The sequence below is a fragment of the Myiozetetes cayanensis genome, unplaced genomic scaffold (assembly GCF_022539395.1).
Source record: "Myiozetetes cayanensis isolate MyiCay16 unplaced genomic scaffold, myiCay2020 scf21, whole genome shotgun sequence".
NCBI classification, from domain to species: Eukaryota; Metazoa; Chordata; class Aves; order Passeriformes; family Tyrannidae; genus Myiozetetes; species Myiozetetes cayanensis.
In genome coordinates, this window is record NW_026087423.1 from 4,753,666 (window position 1) to 4,775,875 (window position 22,210).

Consider the following 22,210-nt stretch of genomic DNA (forward strand, 5'->3'; position numbering starts at 1 on the left):
GGTGTAGTCTCATGTTTCTTGTAACATTGCCACTTCAGTTTCAGTTAATGGAAAAATCAGGTTCTAGGCTGGTAAACTATGTGAAGTAAGAAAAGAAAACCTGATTTTTCAGATGTTCTCGTGTTGCTGAAGACACATCTGGTTTTATTTCTTTATTGAATACAGTAGGTAATTGGGAACAAAATGTCTCAAATCTTTTTAACTTATTTTTCCACTTCTGTCAAATACAGGGACATCTAGTTAAAAAATGCAGTCCACATTTTCCCAGTTACTTTATCTACTCAATTTGAAGGGCTGTTTGTTGGTGTGCATTTTAGTGTGATCACTGGTAAAGATCTGTCTTCTCTCTTAGGTACTTTGTGTTGTGTTTTGCAGCTCGCCAGCTCTGCAGGATTTTCCTAGAGCAGTGTGATGTCTGTGGCCTCCCAGGCATCTGCCAAAGGTGTTTTCTGCATCAGGCTTGAGGAAAGGCTTGAATTCGGGTTTCCCTTAATGGAGAGCGTGTCCATGGCAGCAAATCAAGGAAAACCTGGGGGTTAGGCTGAGGTCTGGCACGTGATCAGTCACATAGCTTTCATCATGGGCACTACTTAATCCACCTGGCATTTTCCTGAACCACACCTGGGCATCATTTAAAGGTGGCAAATGCCAGCTCTTCTCCAGAAGACGTGGGACATGGCAAACCCTCTTTGGGCTGGGGAGAGGGGAAAGCGATTTTGGCTGTATAGTCACAACCCAAGCAGTGCAGGTTTGCCTCTGGGCTGGAGAACAGTCTCTGACCTGTGTTGGAGGCAGCCAGGGAGTTACAGAAGTTTCTGTCTCAGCACGTGTTGGAATAGATATTTTTATGCTGCAAAGATTTCATTGCACAGAACAGATGAGGTGATGTACAGTGACCATTTTAGGTATGAATAAATATATACTTACAAGCAACATGTTGAGTGCAAACAAACTTGTGCCATTTTTGCTTTACTGTTAGTAGGGAAAGTAAATTCTCAGAAGGTGAAGGCGTGTGATGGAACCTCCTTAAGAGATCTTTCACTGACAAAATTCAGAAGTTCTTTTTTTCTTGCCTTGACCTTGTGACGTTGGAGCCTGTCTCACCAACTAGGATCCAGTTCTAGAAGTGTCTAAGGCTGCTAACGGGACTGAATCACTGTTGCTCAGTGGGAAAAACAGCACAAGAAATGTTATACTTGTACTTCCTGTCGTAAAAAATCGCTCCATTTAGTCTTATTTTTAGTCTTTATTCTGAAAAAGGGAGGAGAAGCGGGTGTTAGGAGCTGTTTTATGCACTTAATGGTCGCCTTACGTGACTCGTCACAAGGAACATATTACTTGTTTCTTTTGAGCGGATTCCAACTGAAGTGATCAGAGAAGCCACCATTTGGAGCACTTAGCAGTAGTGCAGCCTGCAAGTAATCATAGGGTACTATCTTTTAACATGTAAATAATTCATCAGTAGAGTTTTCACACATACATGCATGATTTTCTTTGGGAAAGAGGACTTAACTGTGAAGGCACTACAACTTTTGATCTTCATCCTGGTACGTGAATGTCTTGGGATACTTCAGTTTTGCGAAGAACTGATGCTTTGTTGCAAATCAGTGGCAGAATTAGTAGCTTCCCAAATTGCAGAAAAGAGGTATACAAGAAGAAATTTTGAAGTTAGCTGAAAGGAGACTTTTTGAAGGGGTTCAATCTGCAGAGTTTCAGTACCAAAAGACAAAAAAAAATTAGAATTAGCAATTTGTTGCATATTAAAGGGTTGTAAAGGCACTAAAGCAAAATTTCAGCAGGGTACGCAACAAATTTTTACTGAGCACTTAACAGTTAGTATTTAAATAGTATGGAAAAAAAAGGTAGCATTGAGGTATTGGAGTGATGTGTTTGATGACATCAGCTTAAAAGTATTTGTATTTTTCTGATGCTAAAAAGATTTCCCTGACTTTGGTGATTTGGCTGATGCAGGATTCATGTTCCACACAGGTACATGCAGTGAGTAATGATTTCCTGTGGGATACACTTTTGGGGAGGTGGGTGGAAAGCATGACCAAGAGGCTGGCGTTCTTGCCACTCCATCTGAGTTCTTCTGAAGACATTTCTGTATATGTTCTTAATTAAAAGCACACCGTGGTTTTGGCAGATGGAGGCTTCTTGGAACTTTGGCTGCAGAGTTCCCTTGCTGTGTGAGGGTTCACTGTTCATCACTAAAATGTTGGCTGTCCTTGTATTGACAAGTCGTAGCTGACATGGACACATTTATAACAATGATCTGTTAGAGTTTAACTTTCTCTCTTTAGCCATAGGATTAAAAAAAAAATTTACAATTTTTTACTGAGTTACCAAGTAGTACTGAGCCTAAAGTTTCTTTTATTTAGCAAGGTAAATGACACTGAGATTTGCTAATGGGTGTGCTTTTTAAGTAGCATCTGTTATGCAGTGAACTATCCGTCTTTGTAAACAACAATCTTGACTGTTTGAATTTGCTCCTCCCTAAAAAGTAAGCAGGACTTTAAATCTTTCTGATTATATACCTGTAAAAAATAAATAGTATCTATCTAGAGAAGAAAATCCCAGTAAGTCTATAAGTTATGGACATGAGTGTTGTAAGTAAAGGATACTTGAAGGGAAAAAAGTACTTCAGTACGGACTTTTTTAATAGGAAGACTGCCTTTTACTGGGGGGAAAACTATTCCAAGGTCTTTGGCCAAACATCAAAGGCTCACCAAGAAACCTGGAGATGTAGGAGCTCCTCAAAGAAATACTTTAAAAGTGTTTCACAATGGATGGTGCTAAAGAGTTAGTTAGGCACTTGGCATTCCATGGGGATATCAGCACATCAGCAGCCACATCAGTTAGGGATGCCTTACTGGGCTTTAGTGCTTTCCCAGGCTCCATCCCATGTGGAGTCCTGCATTGCTCCAACAGCCCAACTGTCCAGGGAAACAGCAGCTCCATGAACTGGTTAGTTATTCACCCTTTTCTGGAAGGCTCAGAATAAAATTGTGGAAGACAGACAGTGTCTTACCCTTTGTCCTGGGGGAGAAAAAAAAATTGTCAGCAGATGGGAACCTCTCCAGCCTGTCCCAAGGACTGGTCTCCTGTATGACTCAAATGTATGTCCTTGGGCTTCCACACTGGGGCAGGTAAAAGCTCCTCCCTTGATGATACCAGGGTATTTAGGAACGATTTGCATGTGGCTCTGTCTCTTCTCTGTCTGCCAAGGCTGACAGATTTTAAACTAAGTATGAGTGTGCTGTTGACAGGTCTTGGAGGTGAGGACAGGTGGGTCAGAGCATGGAATTCATACCCATAGATAGCCAGTTTTCAGACCCCTCAGCACCCTGGAGTATCATGTGTTGGTTGCTTAAAAATAACACAGTTCGTCTGTGTCCCATGCCAGGATAGTGTGGCTCAGGAAGGAGCGGTGGGTGGTGGGTAAGAGGTTCATTCAAAGCAGGGCTGTTGCTGAGTGTCCAATAGCCTGAAACCGAATTCAAACGAGTTTGGGGCTTCACTGTCTCTGAAAGGATGAGATTTCCTTCTTGTTCCCAGTTCCCAGTTCCCAGTCCCGCTGCTTCCTTTGCATAGTATCTAGCAATTAGAAGGTGAGTCAGATCAGTCCTGATCTGACTGAAAGACCAACTCATCAGAAATGAGCTGTGATCTCTAGACTGGGAAGAAGGGAGAGGACCGAGGAAGGGCTGGGACTGCCTCTTTTGGTGGCAGGGTACAATTAAATTATTTTCATGACTGGCTTAAGCAATCCCCAGCAGGCACTTCCCTTCCCCAGCCTTAGTGAGACTGACTTGTGGATGGGCCATTCCCATTCATGCTGTTCTCTTGGTGCAGCTGAGCCCAGGATGGTCCATCCTGGGGCTGGGAATCCCAGAGCTGTAAGCACCTGAGACCTGGGAAGGTCCTCAGGGAATGCATTTCTTTATGCTTCTCCTGTTCTCTGGGTTTTTTTTTGTTGCAATGCCTTCAAGAATGTTGCCAGACCAGGTTGGTGGTGGAGTGGACATAGTGAGCACCCAGTCACTCCCCAGCTCCAGAAATCCAGGCAGTAGAAAGTCCTCAAGTTGACAGTATGTTGGTCAGCTGCTGGTAAGATTTGTCACTGTAACCATCCTGGTGTCAGGATTTGGGGTGTTTGGATTTTGCACGAGGTGAAGATCTGATGCAGTGTTTTGGATGAACGTGAGACCCAGTCAGAGTTCTTCACTAATCTTACAGGTTTTACCTGTAATACCCATGTGCTGGGAGCCGCTGGCCTGGCTCCTGAAATACCACATTGCACGTCCTTTCTCTGTCCCCCTCTCCACCATGGGAGCCACCTGCCTTTCTGCTCCCTGGGAACTTGTTGCAGCAGAAGCTTTTGCTGCAGTTGTTGATACCAGAGTTCAGCTGACCACATTTTCAATGGACCAAAGGGAGAAGGCCACCGCTGGTGACCTCCTCTAGGCAGCACTTCTGGGAACAGCTGTGCTCCAGAGAATGCATTGCAGTGAAGTGTTGTGTGCTGGGCAGGTCCCTTTGGGATGGAGGGAAGCTGCTGTGTTAGTCCTACACCTTTGCTTGTGCTCTTCTGCCAAGTCCCCTGGTCTTAAAATTGACGTGGCTGGTTTTGAAAGTACTTCCCTGCCAGTGCAAGGAGAATTGCCATGTGTGCAGTGGACTTTGGTTGAGGAATACTTAAGGTTATAGGACACTAAATACACCTTTGTAACTGGAGAGCTATTGATTTTTGTAACGACTCTTGCTTGGAACATGCTTGGAATTACAGTTAACAGCACTTCCAGTTAATGTGGTTAACTGACCAAGCATCACCTTTTTAAACTGCTGGATTTTGTAGTTAAAGCTGACCAGTCCTTTGGCTGGGAAGTTTAGTGTGTCAAGATGTCTTTTTTTCCCTAGAAAACCTACAGTGTCAGTGTAAGAGTTGGTTGTGTTTTAATGGAATATTAACCTAAGGGTTTTACAGACAAGGCTGATGTTTCTGCTAACGTTTGTTTAAGCATGTAAAATCTGACATAGAGGTGCAATTGCTCTCCAGGAAATAGGTGGATATTGCCTCCTCTGTTAGTGCATGGCTTAAAATTTGGATGCAAATGTGAAATTTAACAAAAGGAGTGAAAAATGATGGTGTTATCAACACCAGTGAAACAAGCCTATTTAATAGTGATGTGGATGGTATTCTGGTCTGTAGTGTGAGCAGCCATGGTTAATGGGCATTCTACAGGTACTGATCCTATGTAGCATATTTTTTAATCACCTTTATGATGAATACCAGGAAGGTAGAGATTCACCTGGTCTATTCCTCCATTGTTCAAAACTGTAATTAAAAAAACCAGTCTTCTGAAGGTGCAGTCATTGTGGAAGCTTGTGCTGAGACCGAGTTATGGACAGGGCTCCCCTTGCTTGTGGAACAGTTTCCCTGTGCTGGTTGATGAACAGTTGTTTTTTCTTTCCTTGGCAGTGGTTTGAAATAGCATTTGTTTGAAGTAGGAGCTCGAAAACAAGACTTCATAATTTAATTTTGTTATGAAAAGGCTTTTAGAGCACAGTTTGTGAATTTGGGGGTTCTTCTGTAAGTGTTCCTGTCACTTGTCTGGAATGTTAAGTATTGCAACGGCCACACATTGCTCGCAGCAGTTGCAGCTCTGAAGTTTTCTCCAAAGAAGGAGTAGAGAAATTTAGGTGTGTAACGGCCAATTCCTGACCAAAGCTCTGGTCTCTCCTTCCTTCTGTTTAAAAGAAAAGTAACAGTAGCAAATGTGGCTTGAAAACAGTGGATAGATAATGTAACTTGAATGCAGAATTCCTCTTTTTGTAATTACACAAGTTGTGATGGGAAACTGTACAAGCTCTTCTGAATTTAAGACAGAAAGTAAAAGGCAGGCCTTTCCTCTCTAAATAACAACCTGCAGCTGTTCCAGAGGTGCAGCCCCCGTGTGCTGCACGTAAGTTGTGCTGCAGCACACAGTTGTGTGTAGATGTGTTTTGTGGCAGACACTGCCCACGCTGGCACAGGGATCCAGCCCACCTGGTGCTCTGGCTCTGGCTGCAGCTGTGGGCAGATGCCTTAGGGAAAAATCCCCAAACCAAAGCCTTCCCTCCCACCCTGACTGCTTTCCCACCCTGCAATTAGTTTTGGCTCAGAGGGGTTTCTGAGCCCTTTGTGCTCAGCTATTTAGCATCCATTAGGGAATTTCTCTACCTCGTTCATGTCCAGTCTCTCCCTTCCCTTACACTTCATGCAGCCACAGCATTTTCTCAGTCTGCATAAAAAATACTCACTTTTTTTATTTTGAACCTGACTCTGAGTTCATTTGTTGGTCCTTAGCTTTAGTACTGGAAGAGATGATTAACAGCCACTCCCAGTCTGCCTTCTCGATGCCACTGCAGATTTGATAAGCTTCTGTCATATTCCCTGGGAGATGTCTCATGGAGCCATCACATACCTTTGATCCAGCAAGGGGCAATAATAAGATCATTTTCAGATCTATAAAAAACTTTTTTTTTTTGAGGTTGAGAGACCAAAACTGCACATTGCAATTAAAGTGTGGGTCGATGGGCAAAAAATTGATTTGTTGAGTGTGATATTTCTGTTTTATGGTTCATTGTCAGTTTGTTTCTTTAATAATTCCTGTACTGATAGTTTAATGAAGCTGTGAATCAAAACACTGAAGTCTTGCTGAGCAATATTGAGAATGCTGAGAGCACATTTATGTCTGAGCTGAGGTTGCTTTTCCCCAGGAGATAGATTGTACTGTGTTTACCTATATTTAGTTTTATTTGCTGTTTATATTGCCCAGTTGGTCTCATAAGGGTCTTCTGTGATTCTTGTGCTCTTTCCTGTTGTCCTTGGTATCTTAAATTACCCACTACCATCAGCACCCTTTCAAGTCTGTAAAACTGATGTCTTGATCTTCAGCACTAAAAGAAATGCACTGTTTGTTTGCTCTGGACTTCTGCAATCCAGTGGTTAATATGTTATGTTTTTGGAATTATGGAGCAAGAGATATCATAGTAGAGTGTTTGTGCAGCTTGCAGGCTGAAAGTTTTATAACTGTAGAGAACTCTGTCTCTTATAATGTAGCTTGTTTCATATCCCTGATATTAAGTTTTTGGTGGCCATTCTGTCTTGCCTGCAGAGACTCAGGGCAGTTTTGAATCTGTTTTCCAGGGGGTTGAAGAGACTGTATTTTGTAATCTTTTCTTCACTTTTCTGCCTTTCGGGACTGTTTTAGTGACCTAAAAACGTCATTCCCTAATTATTTGGGCAAAGTTGTCAGCCTGAATATATCAAAACCAAAGAATTTGTACAAATAGAGAGTGAAAGTGTAGCGACTCCATTGCTCTTAGATGTATTTCTGTTTTCTTCTGTAATTCGGGTGTTTGATTTTTCAGAAGTGCTCAGTATTGTCAGATTTAAGAGATCACTTGTTTCTATTTTCCTGAGTCTCTTAGAAGATAATTCCAAAATGATAATTTTCTTAAGAATTCACAATTTTTGGTAGGTAAAACTGCCTAATGCCTGTTGATACCTTGTATTTTCAACCAACGGCAAAAAATACTTTTGGTGTTTAACCCCCTCTCTCTCCTTCCAGGGCATGGGAAACTGTTCTTTGTACTCTTGTAATTGAGCCTTACTTTTGTGACAGCAATATTATCATGAACAAGTCTAGTAAATAATGGATGAGATTAAAATAATGACAGTAAGAAATCATCCCCTCCCTGCCCTGTTTCAGTGCCCAGGGTTGTAAAGAGCAACGCCGAAAGCTCTGCATGCTGGCTGGGTGGATGTATCATATCAGTTTACAGTCACAAGCAGAGCTGTGCTATTGGGCAAAACACTTTTAAATTATTATTTATGCAGTTGTTTTTTGCAGCTGGTATAAAGTGCAGGGCTGGTTTCACATCGTGCTCAGAGCAGGGAGAGCACCCTCCGGAGCGAGGTCCTGCCGGCCCCTGGACTATGTGTGCTGTGGAAAGAGAGACGGCCGGCAAAGGGTACAGGTTAGAGGGAGCAGTTACATTTGAGCTCAGGAATGCAGTCTTTCTGTCTGATGTTTGGGGATTGTTTTGGCTTTCTCCCATTCTGATTAATTTTGTAATTGATGCCGTTGTGCTGGCATTAATCAAATGTTTCCCAGTAATGTCTTGTGGGTGTTGATAGATGAGTATTTTGTTTAGCAGTGTGATATGAGGGACCTCCAAAAGTCACTCTTGACTGTCTAATGCAGTTACAACTCTGACACTGCAACCTTTTAGTTAAGCTTCTTTTACTCTTCTACTTCTTTTACTTCTTTTACTTTGCTTATTTTCTTCTGATTTTTTTGGTAAATTTCTGTTTTGTTTTGGATTTATTTTCCTTCTTTTTTTTCTTTTTGAGGTGAGAGGAAGTGTGTGTAAAGGGAAAGGAAATCTTCAGTAATTCCTTTCTCCCTAGGGCAAAACATAAACTACAGTTTTATATGCACTATTTTCTTTTTACAACAATAGTGAAATAAAGTTTTAGTTCTCATTTGTATTGTTAGTGCTCTGTGTTATTCTTCAGAAAACTTCCTTTGGCTAGAAAGCATTTTATTTCTTGTTTTAAGATTTAGTGTTAGGCAGAGACAAGATTATTGTTGATTCCTAATACTGGGTCTTCCTAAGCACAGAGATAGTCTTTATCTGCCATACCTGCCTTTTGAGGAACTGGGTGAAGTTGGGCTTTTTCCACTTCAAATCCAACAATATGGATGTTTTCTCTCTTTTCCTTCCTGCAGAAGGCAGGAGGGGAAAAGTTGGCACAGAGAGGTCATAAATTCACTTTAGGAGTCTTAGTGAGCAGCTACTTTTAAAACCTGTAATGCTAATTAATGTCTTGTCATTATTTTAAGTTGTGTGACCCATTTGTATGATTTCTAAACTATAATTACACATCTTGTTTCAGTAGGAAAGTAGCTACTAAAGCTTATTTTCTCTGGAAAAAACCCCACAGGAATAGTGGTAGCTAACCCTGCTTGTCCTCCGTGTATCCTTGAAATTTCGGGAAAGGGGTTTCTACCTTTGAGTTTCAGTAAATCAAACCCAGTGTTTTTCAGTGTCAAATGTGTGGATATTTTGAAGTAATGCTGTGATGAAACATGAGGATTATCCTTGGCTTACATTATTGAGTTTCAGTTGTTTACATCACTGTGCTCTGCAGTTGCTGTTGAACCAATACTGGGGCACGTTTTCAGGAAAAGCTTCTGAAAAAGCATTTTTAAGAAATTCATTATGGATGAGAAACCTTTCAGTTCCCACAGTCTTGTCCCTGCTGACCCCTGTGATACTTTGATAAGAGTATAAACGGTTTGGGCTGTAAAAGCCAACCTTAGCCTGCACTTCTTTTGGACTGGGCATCCTGTGGGTTCTGTTACTGTCTCACTGGCTGTAACCAGCACATCCCAAATGTGTTCACTGTGCATGCAGAGATCCTCTGTGCTGTGTCTGGCGTGCTTTGAGGTGTGTCAGCCTCCATGGATGTGCTCTACAGGCTTGATAAATGGGTATTGCAAGTGACCACTGCTGGATGTCTCCATGCCAGCTGCAGCTCCTGCTCTGTGCAGATTGCCAGGCTCTGCCCAAATGTCTCATATCACTGCCAGTCCCCTGACCTTCCTTGGAGCACTGATCTTCTCACTCTGAGAGCTGCCACAAAGCTATGGGTCTGGTTTACTGGATTTATTGGAAGTGTGTAACTTTGATTTGGGGTAATTTCTCCAATGCACTCGGCTTCTTAACAGACTGCACTGCAAAGGCATTTGATTATTTCTCAGGCATGCTATGGGCAACTTTAGCTGTGTCTGTAGAACATCAAAATTCCATTCAATAGTAATGAGGCCAGTTTTACTAAACTTTATCCTCTTTGGTCTCCTCAGTTTTAGTTTTCAACTGAATAAGATCAAAAGCACAACGAATTGTTTGACTTGTAAACATGAAAAGGGCAAGAAATGTAAGTGTGGCAACTTAGTCCTACCTGTAAACATGAACATCTGCTTCTGGAATCAAGTAGGCAGTTGTACCACTTAATATTATGTGTGTATAGCAAACATATTGCCTTCATGGGGCTTTTCTGGTTTGGGTTTTGGTTTTCTTAGGAGTGTCTCATTTCAAATTATCTCTCGGTTATTTAATGTGCTGTGAAGGCATTCTGATTACTAGTAGCCATATGGCAGGACTGGTGCATTTTTGACATTCTGATGATGAAACTGCAACAGCAAACAAAGTTTTCTCTATCTGTTCACACAGGCTTTCAGGGCTAAAGGGAAGCTGGAAGATATAAACAAATATTTTCAGCGTCTTAAAATGAAACTTCCTGTTGCTTCTGTTTAACAGTACTTGGGGATCTGAGGAGGCAAAACTCCTGGAGCTTTCCCGAGTTTTGTCAAAGCCAGAATTGAAATATGCTTGTGTGCAGCTGAGGTGATGGGGAGGGAGGAGTGTGTGTGAGGGTATGTGTTAATTTTGGTGGCTGAATTAGTACTTCTGATCACGGTGGTGCTGTGTCGGGTGTCTCGTGCATGCAGTCATCAGTCTGCTTTTCGTGCCTTTGAAATGCTTCAGTTTTTGAGAGATGGAAACAACTAGATGTGTTTCATGTTTCTAATCAGCTGCAGGATATTGGGCTCAGATAAACCTGATCACTTATTTCCACCTGGATTCTGTAAGACTGAAAGGGAGGAGGGGAAGTTTCATCTCTTAATCTTCTATCCTATGTCTTCTGACTCAGGGGAGGTGAAGAAAACAGCTGCCAGTTGCAAAGAGGGAAGAAGATCCTGAAGTGTCTGGTCTTTCTGGTAGTCAGGGCTTCAAATTATGGCAGTTCTTCTGCCAGTCCACTCTTTCTTAAGTCATCTTCCAGAATTAGCAGCAGTGGTGATAACTGCAGTGTTTGGGTCTGCTGTGGTTAATCCTGGTTTGGGTAAAGTCAGCTTTGTTTTCTGTACTCTCCTCTGTGTGCTCCTGGGTGGAATGACAGTACTGGCAGTTTCCTGCCGTTGGATAAAACATGAAGGCAAAGCTGCAGGAGTGTCCTGCCTGCAGGCTTTGGAACCCAGTGGGGCTACTTCTGGTTTCTTCTCAGGGATAACACTTGTAATCACATGACTCCTATTAAGTTCTGTAACATTCCGTGTGTTTATTAATGTGATTTTTAATAAGAAATTGTTTCATGGAATCTGAATTTTTCAACTTTTTTTAATTTTTTTTTTTTTACAGAAAACTTTTTAATGTTTTTATAACCTCTGAGACTGCTGTTACTCTCTCAGCACTGTGGTTATCAAAGCTGGTGGTAATCTTTTCTCAGACCCAGTGTTGTTGGTAGTCAGGCTGTTGGCTGAATCCTCCCACGGTGTTTTCCTTCCCGCAGTCAGAAATACAGATCGTTGCTCCCTAATAAGCCTCTGTCTCTGGCTAACGAGTGAACTCAGCAACATGGGTCACTTATAAAATATCCTCGGTTCAGTGCCATCCGTGGAACGAGAACTAAAAAAAAATAATTATAATTTGGAGTGGAGCTGTAGGAAGTGCTTAGTCCTTGGTAAAAATTCCTTTTAGAAAAAGGCAAAAACCATTGGTCAGTCACATGCATTCTGTTTGGCTCTAATTTGTAGTCTTTGCTGCTCTTCTGGACTTCTGGTCTTAAATAGAGCATTATGGAGCAATAAAAGAAAAAAAAAAAGGACATGGCTTTTCATCTGTATTTTGTATTTAAAATGTCTTTCTTTCTGCTTGTAGATTTGTTTGTAAATGCATCATAAACAGACAGCCCAGAATGAAGAAAGCAAGCAGGAGTGTTGGCTCAGTGCCCAAAGTGCCTGGAGTAAATAAAACTCAAACAACTGAAAAAGCCAAACCAGAAAACGGCTCCTCAGTGTCTGCAGTAACAAAACTCTCCAAAACTGGGACATCGGCATCTCTTTTGAAGGTAATAACCGGTAGAACATTCTTTTAGTGCAGTTTAGACTCGAGGGTTTTTACGGGGGTAGCTGAAGGGAATCTGGATAGCACCCAGCACTGGGCAGGGTGATAGGATCTGGTGTGTCATTTGTGCTCTATTTTGGAGCCATATTCTGTGCAGAACTTGGCTGTTCTGCAGAAGGGGCAGAGTGGAATTTGGGTTCTGATGGATGTTATTAATAGTGTCGTGTTCTGCTTGAATGGTGTGTCAGTGACTAATGGGATTTGATAAGAGTTATTTACTAATTCTGAAAAAACAACTAAGGGGATATCTAACATGAGAACCTTTTAGTATCAGTGATCCGTGTCAGGGCAGTGCAGCTGAATTCTTCTGGCTGTTTTGGCCTTTGCTTTGTGTGAAGGACTGCTTGAGCTGAATTTTCACAAGTTGGTTCTTGCCCCCAGAACAAGTTCAAAGGTAGAGGTTTTCTCATGTATTAGCAAAACAGGGCAGTGGATGTAGGAGCATCTGGTTTTCAACAAACAAGGAGAATCAGACGTACTGAGGTGTGCTGGTGTGGAGCGTTCACCTGGGAGCACCCACAGCTGGGCTGGCTGGATGAGCATGCCTGCTCTGCCTCCTTTTCCTGGCATGGACACAGGGCTGCATCCAGCTCCTTTTCCTCTCTGCAGCCCAGTGTGCAGTGCTGTGCTGTGCTGCTGCTCTCCTGGAGCAAAAGAGCAGGACAAGGAGCTGGGACCTGACCCACCGTCACTGGCACACAGGAAAGCAGGGAGGCCATTTAAATACCTGGCAAATAAAGACCTAAAATTAAAGAAATGGTGTCTCTCTAACAGCTCTGCAGGATTACTGAAGTCAGAAGGTGTGTTCCCTTTCTCTTCTTCCTTTTCTTTTACGGAAGAATGGTTAATACTTCAGCTGATGAACTGGCAAGCCAGGTTTCAGTGAGGTTTCCTCCCAGTGCCCCTCCTTTCTTCCATCACTCAACATATCTTGCAGTTTTCTTAACTTTAAATAATCTTCTGATGCTTGTTGACACTACTTACTTTATATTTTTGGAAACCTCTCATAGAATATGGAAACAAAAGTCCTTTGTAGTTTAGTTATCAAGTTTCTTATGTCATACCTCTCAGGGAGATAAAGGAGGAGGATGATCTAACACTAAACATATTTGACCCAGTATGCTTTCACAATTTTTCTTACATTAGTAACACTTCTGGCTATGTTTGGGTGTGGGATTAGAATTTGACAACTGTATGGTCGAGGCACAATGAAAATTTTTCTCTTAATTACTAAGACTTATCTCAGGTTTATGTTACAGCCAGGCTTACTCATACAGTTGGATGCCTTTTACTTGTTAAGCTGCTGTTGTGCCAACTGTGTGACTTCATACTAATGATGAATCTTATCTTTTCTGAGTGTTCCATACTTGTATAACTGAGTTAGTTTTTTGTGGTGGGTTTTTTTGAGATTACTGGTACTGACAAATCACATTTATAATTACTGGCTTGAAAGAAGTATCAATAAAAGTCATATTATTTTTCAAATAATTTTTGGTATAGTTTTATATTTGATACTGTTGATGAAACATTTGGCATATTGTTTTCCTCATTGTGGTTGTAGGATATTCTCTTAAAGTTGGTGAATTGGCGTGTTCTGAATTTCACTTCATATTCCATGACCAAAAAAAAAACCTGGCATTAAATAGCTTTAATTGCAACAGCTTACTGATTAATTCAGTCCTTTGAGTTGGATATTGAATGACAGACCATTGTTAAGGAGTAGAAATACTCACTTGTAGTACTGTAACAACTTTAGTTCAGTCAGCAGTAATGTTGCAAAATTGAAAATTATTGTGTAATTATAGTATCCCCTTCGTGACACAACTACGGTCATACCTTCAGCTTTGGGTGGGCTTCTTTCACTGCACGTTGTTCCACAGATTTGTCCTTTTTTTGTGGAGCTGTCACCGTGTGTGGACAATGGAAGCACAGGAAGAAACTGAGACCCACCCTGGTGTGCGGCTGGGCCCGTACCAGGCTCTGTTGTCCGGCTGCTTCCGAGTGCCCTTGGTCGGTTCCTTCGCTGGAGCTTTTTGTCCCCGCTCTGCCCGGGACTCGTTCAAATGTCCAACCCCCCCCACACGTTATTTCAGTGCAGTGTTAACTGCCAGCCGCTTCTGGTTTTTAATCTGTCAAAAAGTACCCTACAAATAATGCGTTCTTATTTTTAAGTTCATTATTTTTCGACTTCTTCAGCTAATGAGCTTGTGATCCTGCCCACACTCCCAGCTGTAATTAGAAAGCAGCTGTACTTCAGAAGAATTGCAAAATCCAGTGTCCCTGAAAAGCCAGGACTTGGAGACCAATATTTGAATATTAAAAATCAGAATGTGTTTCCAGTATTCATGTGTCTATTCTGTTTGCAAAATGCAGTGGCTTAATTACAGATGGTTGTGAAGTTTGATGTTTGAAAAACTCAAATGCAGCAACAGAAATCATCAAAGAAAATCCTAGGTTGGAATAATTATATCTATAAAGGGATTTGAATGAGACACAGTAAATAGGACATACATGTTGAGAAACAAAGATGAAATGAATTGTACAGGCAATTATTCAAGTTTCATTGCACTGCAAGTTGTGAGGGGGAAAACAGAATATGAATTGTATAATTGTAAAGTGGTTTTTTATGTAGAAAATCAAAATAGGTCTGGATGAGCATTTCTAATTATGTTGTTTTCTAATTTTTCATATTTTATTGTAGGAGTTTTAATGCTAAACAGGATGGCACAGTTTTCAGTAAATGGGAAAAAGCTGTTTAGTAAACATACAGCATTAATTTTGCTTCAACTGAAAAGATAGGCTACAAAAATACTTTGATTTTAAAAGTCAAGAACAGTTGCTATTGTGGAGCATTAAGGAGAGAGCTGCTGGTTTGTAATTTTTCCAAAGCTTTGCTAAATAGTTTCCTTTGCCAAGAGTATAGTGTTACGGCTTTGAGAAAGTGTTTACTAATTGGCTGCAGAGGAGGCAGTGCCTTCCAACCTACACCAGAAATAGTTTATGGGTAAGTCAGAAAAAGAATGGCTGTCTTAAATTCCTTTGTTCAGCAAGGACTGGAGATGACTAATGTCTGAAAGTGTGTATTTTACGTAGTTTTTTTTTTTTTCTTCAAGCTGAGTCACATCTTGACCTATTTGGCTTGATAACATGTACTTGTACTATAAGTGTCTAAAAGCTTAATCTAATTTCCCCACCCTTTCAACAGGGTAGAAATGCTGACAGTTAATAGTCCATTTGAACTGTCACGTTGGCAGATTCAGCAGCAAAACAGAAAATGACTGTTCTGTGCCTTTTTATAATGCCTCAGTGTAGGTGACAGCTGCAGCACAGGGTTGTTTGCCCCCTTCTTGCCCCATGCCCCCAAAATTAGCTTAGATTAGATACAAAATCTGATTAGGTCCCAGGCTGACGGGGGATTGCTGTACATGAGTAGTTTGTGCTCAGCCCACTCTCCCCACAGGAACAGGGTGGGCTTTGTGGGTTTTGCAGCCCTCCAACATTTTTCTTTCCTGTTGGTCCTTCCACTGCCTCTGCTGTTCGCGTGGATGTGACATGGCAGACCAAGGAGCTGATCTGGCTCCTGGGAGGAAGGAGCCCTTTGGAAAGCCTTGTTTGCACAGCACAGTGTGGAACACATGGAGAGCAGCAGGATAGAGCAACAGTGGCTTTTTCACAGCAGAAAACAAGCTTAGATGCACACCAGACCAGATCCTCAGAGAAATGTGTTTTCTTACAGCCTTTTATAAACCTTTTTTGAAGGTTATACAATTTCAGGATTCAATAAAAGCGTTCTTGTCCTTAGAAGATTTTTACCCCTGCAAATATATGTTTCTGTCTGTAAATTTTCTGTGCTTCTGTCAACTGCATGCAGAGCAAATATGTTCCCTTCCTGAGCTCCCTTTTGTTTTGCAGCTGCTCTTCTTTGTAAATGGCACAGATCCCATCCATGCCCTTTCCACAGTGTTGTGATGAATGTTCCTAAATGTTCTGAAATTTGCACTTGCAAGAAGAGACTAGAAGAGAGTGACATGCAACTACATTTTTAATTAAGCAAGTGTACCTTCATTCTTAATATAGAGAATTGTAATGTCTGGAATATAGTTTTTAACATGAATATCTGTGGGAGCTGTAAGTTGTAAACCTGCAGAATTTGAAAGTCATGATGTAAAGCAACTGGTTAATTCCTAAGCACCAGCTTTTAGCTGGGATGGTGGATGAGAGTTCAAATGTGTTATGCAGCTGCATAATACAGCTACTCAAGGAATGCTACTAACACAGCTGTTTTCTTTTAATTTTCTTGCCCATATAACGGGAAAAATGTTGAGCATATTTTGATTGTTTCACCATGTGAAAAACTGCATTTTAAAGAGTGTAATGTCTGCCAATTAATGCTCAAGAGCTTAGTATTTTTAGAGTTCGCTTTATTGTGAAAGATGTATGCTCTGTTTGGGAGTCTGGTTGTTGAGAATCCTGGGCTTACTGCTCTGTCACATTCCGGGCAGCTCTGCTGGCTCAGTATTTTCAGTAACGATCATATGAGGTGAGAAGAAAAGTCCATTAACCAAATATGCCATCTCTGAGAGTGTCTAGCAAAGAGCATGAGAACTAGGCAGGATAGATGTTGAAGAGTGGCTTTGCTGCTGCCTCTGAATACTGTCCTAATTTCTAGCAATTTGTAGCATGGTATTTTGAGCTAGAAAAGGTATTTTGCTAGTGTTGGATTGATTTTTGTTGTTCTTTGATTTGAGCTTTTTGTTGTGAACTTATCCACCAGAAAACATTTCACCATATTCTATGGACATTATACTAACTTCCTAGTATTTGGTGGTTTAATTATCTAAGAACTGCCATAATTTTTATGGATAAGCAAACTTTCAGTCAAAATTGAGAAGCTTTACACTATGTTGTGTTACTGTGCTTTAATTCTTTTTTTTTCCTCCTTATTATTAAGAATTAAGAATTTTGCCTGAGAGAGAGGAGTCTCCGTTTCTATGGTCACTCATATGTGCAGTTATACTTTTCAACATTCTTGCCCAGACACATGACTAGTCAAATATGTACTTTTTAAACTGATGGAATCTTTAACAGAAGAACTGTTGGCTGGGCAGACTCCTCAGTCAGCTGCCTTAAAGCTGCTTCTTCCCTTTCTTTCAGACTAAGAGTAACGATGACCTCTTAGCGGGGATGGCTGGCGGTGGTGGAGTGACAATGACCAATGGTGTCAAGGCCAAGAAGAACACTTGTGTATCAACAGCATCTTCAGCCCCAGGGACAGCCATGAACACTCTGGAAAATAAACCCAAAACTATTGCAGGTAAATGGATATATGGATCCTTAAAGATGGTAGCTGGGGTGGGTTTTTATTTTCATATTATGTATCGAGGGTGCAGGCTGCCTAATGAAGTGGTCAGTAATGCCATGGTCAAATGACACACCTTTTCCTGTTTTTAATAATGTAATTGCTTTTGTGGACAGTGTTTTTTATAATTTTTTCAGAACTGATTATGCAACTACTATATAAAACTAGATAATATAATTCATTTAGAGAATCATATATTTTTCTGAAAAGAATCCATGATACAAGCACTAAATCTTCAAGATCACTTTTTGCAGTGAACATTTTGATACTTGGTATTGCTTTGTAGAAATAAAGTAAGAGAGCTTTCAGAAACTGTTCAGAAAAGTGAAATCATTTGGTGTGTTATCAGTGTGGATGGAAATGTGACTTGCCTTTTATTGCTGTGTTTTGGATTCAGAAATGCTGAATTCAGTAGAGCTGTAAAGCATCTGGACATAAAGTAGTAATAATCTGTCCTCATCTTTATGCAATGAGGAAGTGTAGAAAACCTTAACTTTCATTTGGAGGAATCATAACATTCATCACTTAAAAGCTTTCATTCAAATCTAGTGAAAAGAGAGACAATTTTGAAGTCATAGGATAGCACTGCTGCAGTTTTTGCACAGTTTATCAGAAGCTGTTGAAGACAGAAAAAAAGAAACTTAAAGATATTAAACTTCAAGGTCTAACTCATTTTCAGTTAAAATCTAGCTGCCCTGGTTCATGTTTGCTGTAAATTGTTTACTGTAAATGTGTTCTGTGAAATGTGTTTACTACTGAGATTCAGAAAACGAACTGCTGTATTACTGGTAGAAAACACACAGTGTTCTATGACAGGCACTGAATGTTGAATTCATGTTCCTCACTTTCAAAACACGTACAGGTTCCAGTTCCACAGCTAAGCGTAGCACTTCATCTGGGAATAAAGAGTCAAGCTCTTCCCGAGAGAGAATCCGCGATCGTTCCCGTTTGAGCCAGAGCAAAAAGCTGCCTCTGGCGGGACAGGGCGCCAACGACGCCGTCCTGGCCAAGCGCTCGCGCAGCCGCACCAACCCCGAGTCGGACATTCGCATGAGCAAGTCCAAGTCAGACAATCAAATCAGCGACAAAGCTGCGTTGGAAGCCAAGGTGAACGATCTCCTGACGTTGGCGAAAACTAAAGATGTGGAAATCTTGCACCTGAGAAACGAGCTGAGGGATATGAGGGCTCAGCTGGGACTCCACGAAGATCAGCTTGAAGGTGATGAAAAATCTGAAGAAAAAGAGGCCATTGTTGTCCATCAGCCGACTGATGTGGAGTCTACACTGCTGCAGTTACAGGAACAAAACACTGCCATCCGAGAAGAGCTCAACCAGCTGAAGAATGAGAATCGAATGTTAAAAGACAGACTGAATGCACTGGGCTTTTCTTTGGAGCAAAGGCTGGACAACTCTGAAAAACTCTTTGGCTACCAGTCTTTGAGTCCAGAGATGACAGCTGGCAACCACAGCGATGGTGGTGGCACTCTGACATCCTCAGTGGAAGGTTCTGCTCCTGGGTCGATGGAAGACTTGTTAAGTCAGGATGAAAACACTCTGATGGACAACCAGCACAGTAATTCCATGGATAATTTAGACAGCGAGTGCAGTGAAGTTTATCAGCCACTGACATCAAGTGATGATGCTTTAGATGCTCCATCATCTTCAGAGTCTGAGGGAGTACCAAGTATAGAAAGATCTAGGAAGGGAAGCAGTGGCAATGCAAGTGAAGTGTCTGTAGCTTGTCTGACAGAACGGATACATCAGATGGAAGAGAACCAACACAGTACAGCTGAAGAGCTCCAAGCCACACTTCAAGAGCTTGCAGATTTGCAGCAAATAACCCAAGAGCTGAACAGCGAGAACGAAAGGCTTGGAGAGGAAAAAGTAATCCTTATGGAATCTTTGTGCCAGCAGAGTGACAAGTTAGAACACTTCAGCCGTCAGATCGAGTATTTCCGTTCCCTTTTAGACGAGCACCACATTTCGTACGTGATCGATGAGGACATGAAAAGCGGTCGCTACATGGAGCTGGAGCAGCGTTACATGGACCTGGCAGAGAACGCCCGGTTCGAGCGAGAGCAGCTGCTGGGTGTCCAGCAGCACTTGAGCAACACTTTGAAGATGGCAGAACAAGACAACAAGGAGGCCCAAGAGATGATAGGGGCGTTAAAGGAACGGAATCACCACATGGAACGGATTATTGAGTCGGAGCAGAAGAGCAAAACAGCGCTGGCGTCTACCCTAGAGGAGTACAAAGCCACGGTGGCCAGCGACCAGATCGAGGTGAACAGGCTGAAGGCTCAGTTAGAGCATGAAAAGCAGAAAGTGGCTGAGTTGTATTCAATACACAACTCTGGAGATAAATCAGACATACAGGATCTGCTGGAGAGCGTCAGGCTGGACAAGGAGAAAGCAGAGGCCTTGGCCAGCGGTCTGCAGGAGGAGCTGGCACACACCCGCAACGACGCCAATCGACTGCAGGATGCTATTGCTAAGGTAGGTGGTGTTTGAAACACTGTTGTGTTCTAACATCCCATGCACCACATGGCCCATTGTTGGCCACTGTAGATCTTTGAGAAGTAAAGGGTTCATTACAAGGGTAATGGGATTGCGGTAGCGTTAGGACTGATTACTTTCAACTTCTGTGATGAAAACGATGGTGGGCTTTTAAAAAAATTTTACATGGATACCTTGAGCTACAGGGTAACTGTTGTGTTAGTTTTTAAAAATACATGGCCAAACTGAAACAGTATTTAAGATACTGTGCTAACTTACGCTGAAATTGCTGCCTTCTGCAAGAGTTTCAAGGAATTAGTGCCAAACTGGTGGGAGAGGGATGCCCCTGAGAAAGTACTGGGAATCAGTTTGAAGTGATAAGCCAGCTGTTGATTTGAAGGACCTTTCACAGGTATTGAGAGAATATTTTGAAGCTTCAGCATATTCAAGTTGTTTCCATTAACTCAGAATAAACTAGTGATAAATAAAGCAGAAAAGTGTCTTCTTTCTCCAGTCAAGAAATCACTAATTTTGAGGTAGACTGAGATTTTACTGCATTTAATTTAATTTCCTGAATACATATTTTAGTTTTAATTAAAAAAAGAAATCAAAACATATTGATATGCTTTTAAGCAATTATTATTAGATATGGCAAATGCATATAGTTTTTTCACTAATGATCCATCCAGGAGCAGTTTATATGCTGAATGGGTTTTGGATTGAAATGCATATTTCTAGTTCTAGACCAGCTGTTTTGCCTCAAATATAACCAGTTTATGCAGTAGGCATGTCTAGTAAAAGCTATAATTTAATATAAAAACTAGAATCATAGTATTTATTTAATAATGTTAAGTATGCATTTAAAGGTATATCTTCCTGATGAGACAATTTATGCCAATTAATGTCTGAACTTTGCTGTATTAGCAGCAAAACAACATGCTAGTCATGATCACGAGCCCGTCAGAATCAACCTTAATTTGGGATGAAAAAATAATAAAATAATTTTCATAATTAAAGCTGAAGAGTGCTATTAAAATAAAAACCACTGAAACAGGTGATTTAAAAGCAGGGAATTTTTTTCTATTAAACTTGGTGCCTGCCTGTGCTGACCCACCCTAAGCCACGACCTAATTTTTCTTTGTTTTTCTGACACCCTGTTTTTGCTGTTGGGTTCATGTTCCTGTGACTTGTTACTTAGGTTACAGTTTTATGAGGCAGGATAAAAAAGCCTCTCCCCCTGCTCCTGAAGGAGAGAAGTCAACCACCTCTTCTGTTTGTTTTCTTTGTTTCAATTCACATAATTGTAAGACTCCTCTGAGAACTGCTTCACCTCACTAACACACCTCACATACAGATGTGAAACCTGCTGCTTGGTCAAGGGAATCCATCATCACACAGGCCCAGCCAGCACTAAACCTGATGCACAGAAGAGAGCAGGCTTTTTCTTTTTTGGCAAGAGAGAGGAAGGGTGAAGAGTTTCCCCCACCCCATCCCTTTTCCATGGCAGCCCCGTGTTAAATTGGATCAGCTGCTGTGAAACCACAGCCTGGGGACAATGGTGGTGTTGCCTCACCTGTATGCAGGGCACTGCTGCTGGAGCAGCTGGGGAATAAAAAAGTTTAACTCTGGCTCAGGAAAATAGTTGCACTAGAACAATACACAGGTAAAGGCTTGCACTTCTCCCCTACCTTTCTGTTTTCAGAAATACACTGTAAGCGTGGCAGCTACAAAACTAAAAGTGTGTTTAATATGGAACTGTCTTAGTTATGGTAAGATACATTCTTCTTCAGGTTGAAGACGAATACAGAGTGTTCCAAGAAGAAGCCAAGAAACAAATTGAAGATCTCAATGTGACTCTAGAAAAGCTTCGGACAGAACTAGACGAGAAAGAGACCGAGAGAAGTGACATGAAAGAAACTATCTTTGAGTTGGAGGATGAAGTAGAGCAGCATCGGGCTGTGAAGCTTCATGACAATCTCATCATATCTGATTTGGAGAGTAAGTATGGGGAGTTTCTCTTGAGAGAAATGATAATTTAAGAAAAGCTGAAGTGGAACACTGTAATATTGAAAATATTTTCACTTGTTTTTTTATGTCTGAATTCAAGTCAGACCAGGTTTTGCAAGAATCCTTACACACTAGGGGAAAAAATCAAGTTGGCTTTGCTTTTCCAGTCCCAGCTGGTGTGGGAATGAAAACCTGTGAATTGAGAACAAATATGAAATCTGCTAATACTGTTTTCAAGTTGTTTTTCAAAGTAGAAAAACATGTAATTACAGACTTAATGATAGAGTGCTCCTGGGTTTCGGAGACTGCATGATTGATTTAGTGTTT

The 22,210-nt window shown here is 41.3% G+C and overlaps 1 protein-coding gene across 2 annotated transcripts in view; it reads left to right on the top strand.

The window, feature by feature from the left end:
- The window catches only part of SPECC1L (sperm antigen with calponin homology and coiled-coil domains 1 like), a 65,221-nt gene that overhangs the window by 1,334 nt on the left and 41,677 nt on the right, over window positions 1–22,210 (top strand). For both annotated transcript variants that reach the window (XM_050318864.1, XM_050318863.1), the window contains exons 2-5: window positions 11,776–11,965; window positions 17,176–17,335; window positions 18,243–19,876; window positions 21,667–21,874. In XM_050318864.1, the coding sequence (XP_050174821.1) occupies window positions 11,813–11,965; window positions 17,176–17,335; window positions 18,243–19,876; window positions 21,667–21,874 (2,155 nt within the window). In that variant the 5' untranslated portion in view covers window positions 11,776–11,812. The remainder of the gene's footprint in view (window positions 1–11,775; window positions 11,966–17,175; window positions 17,336–18,242; window positions 19,877–21,666; window positions 21,875–22,210) is intronic.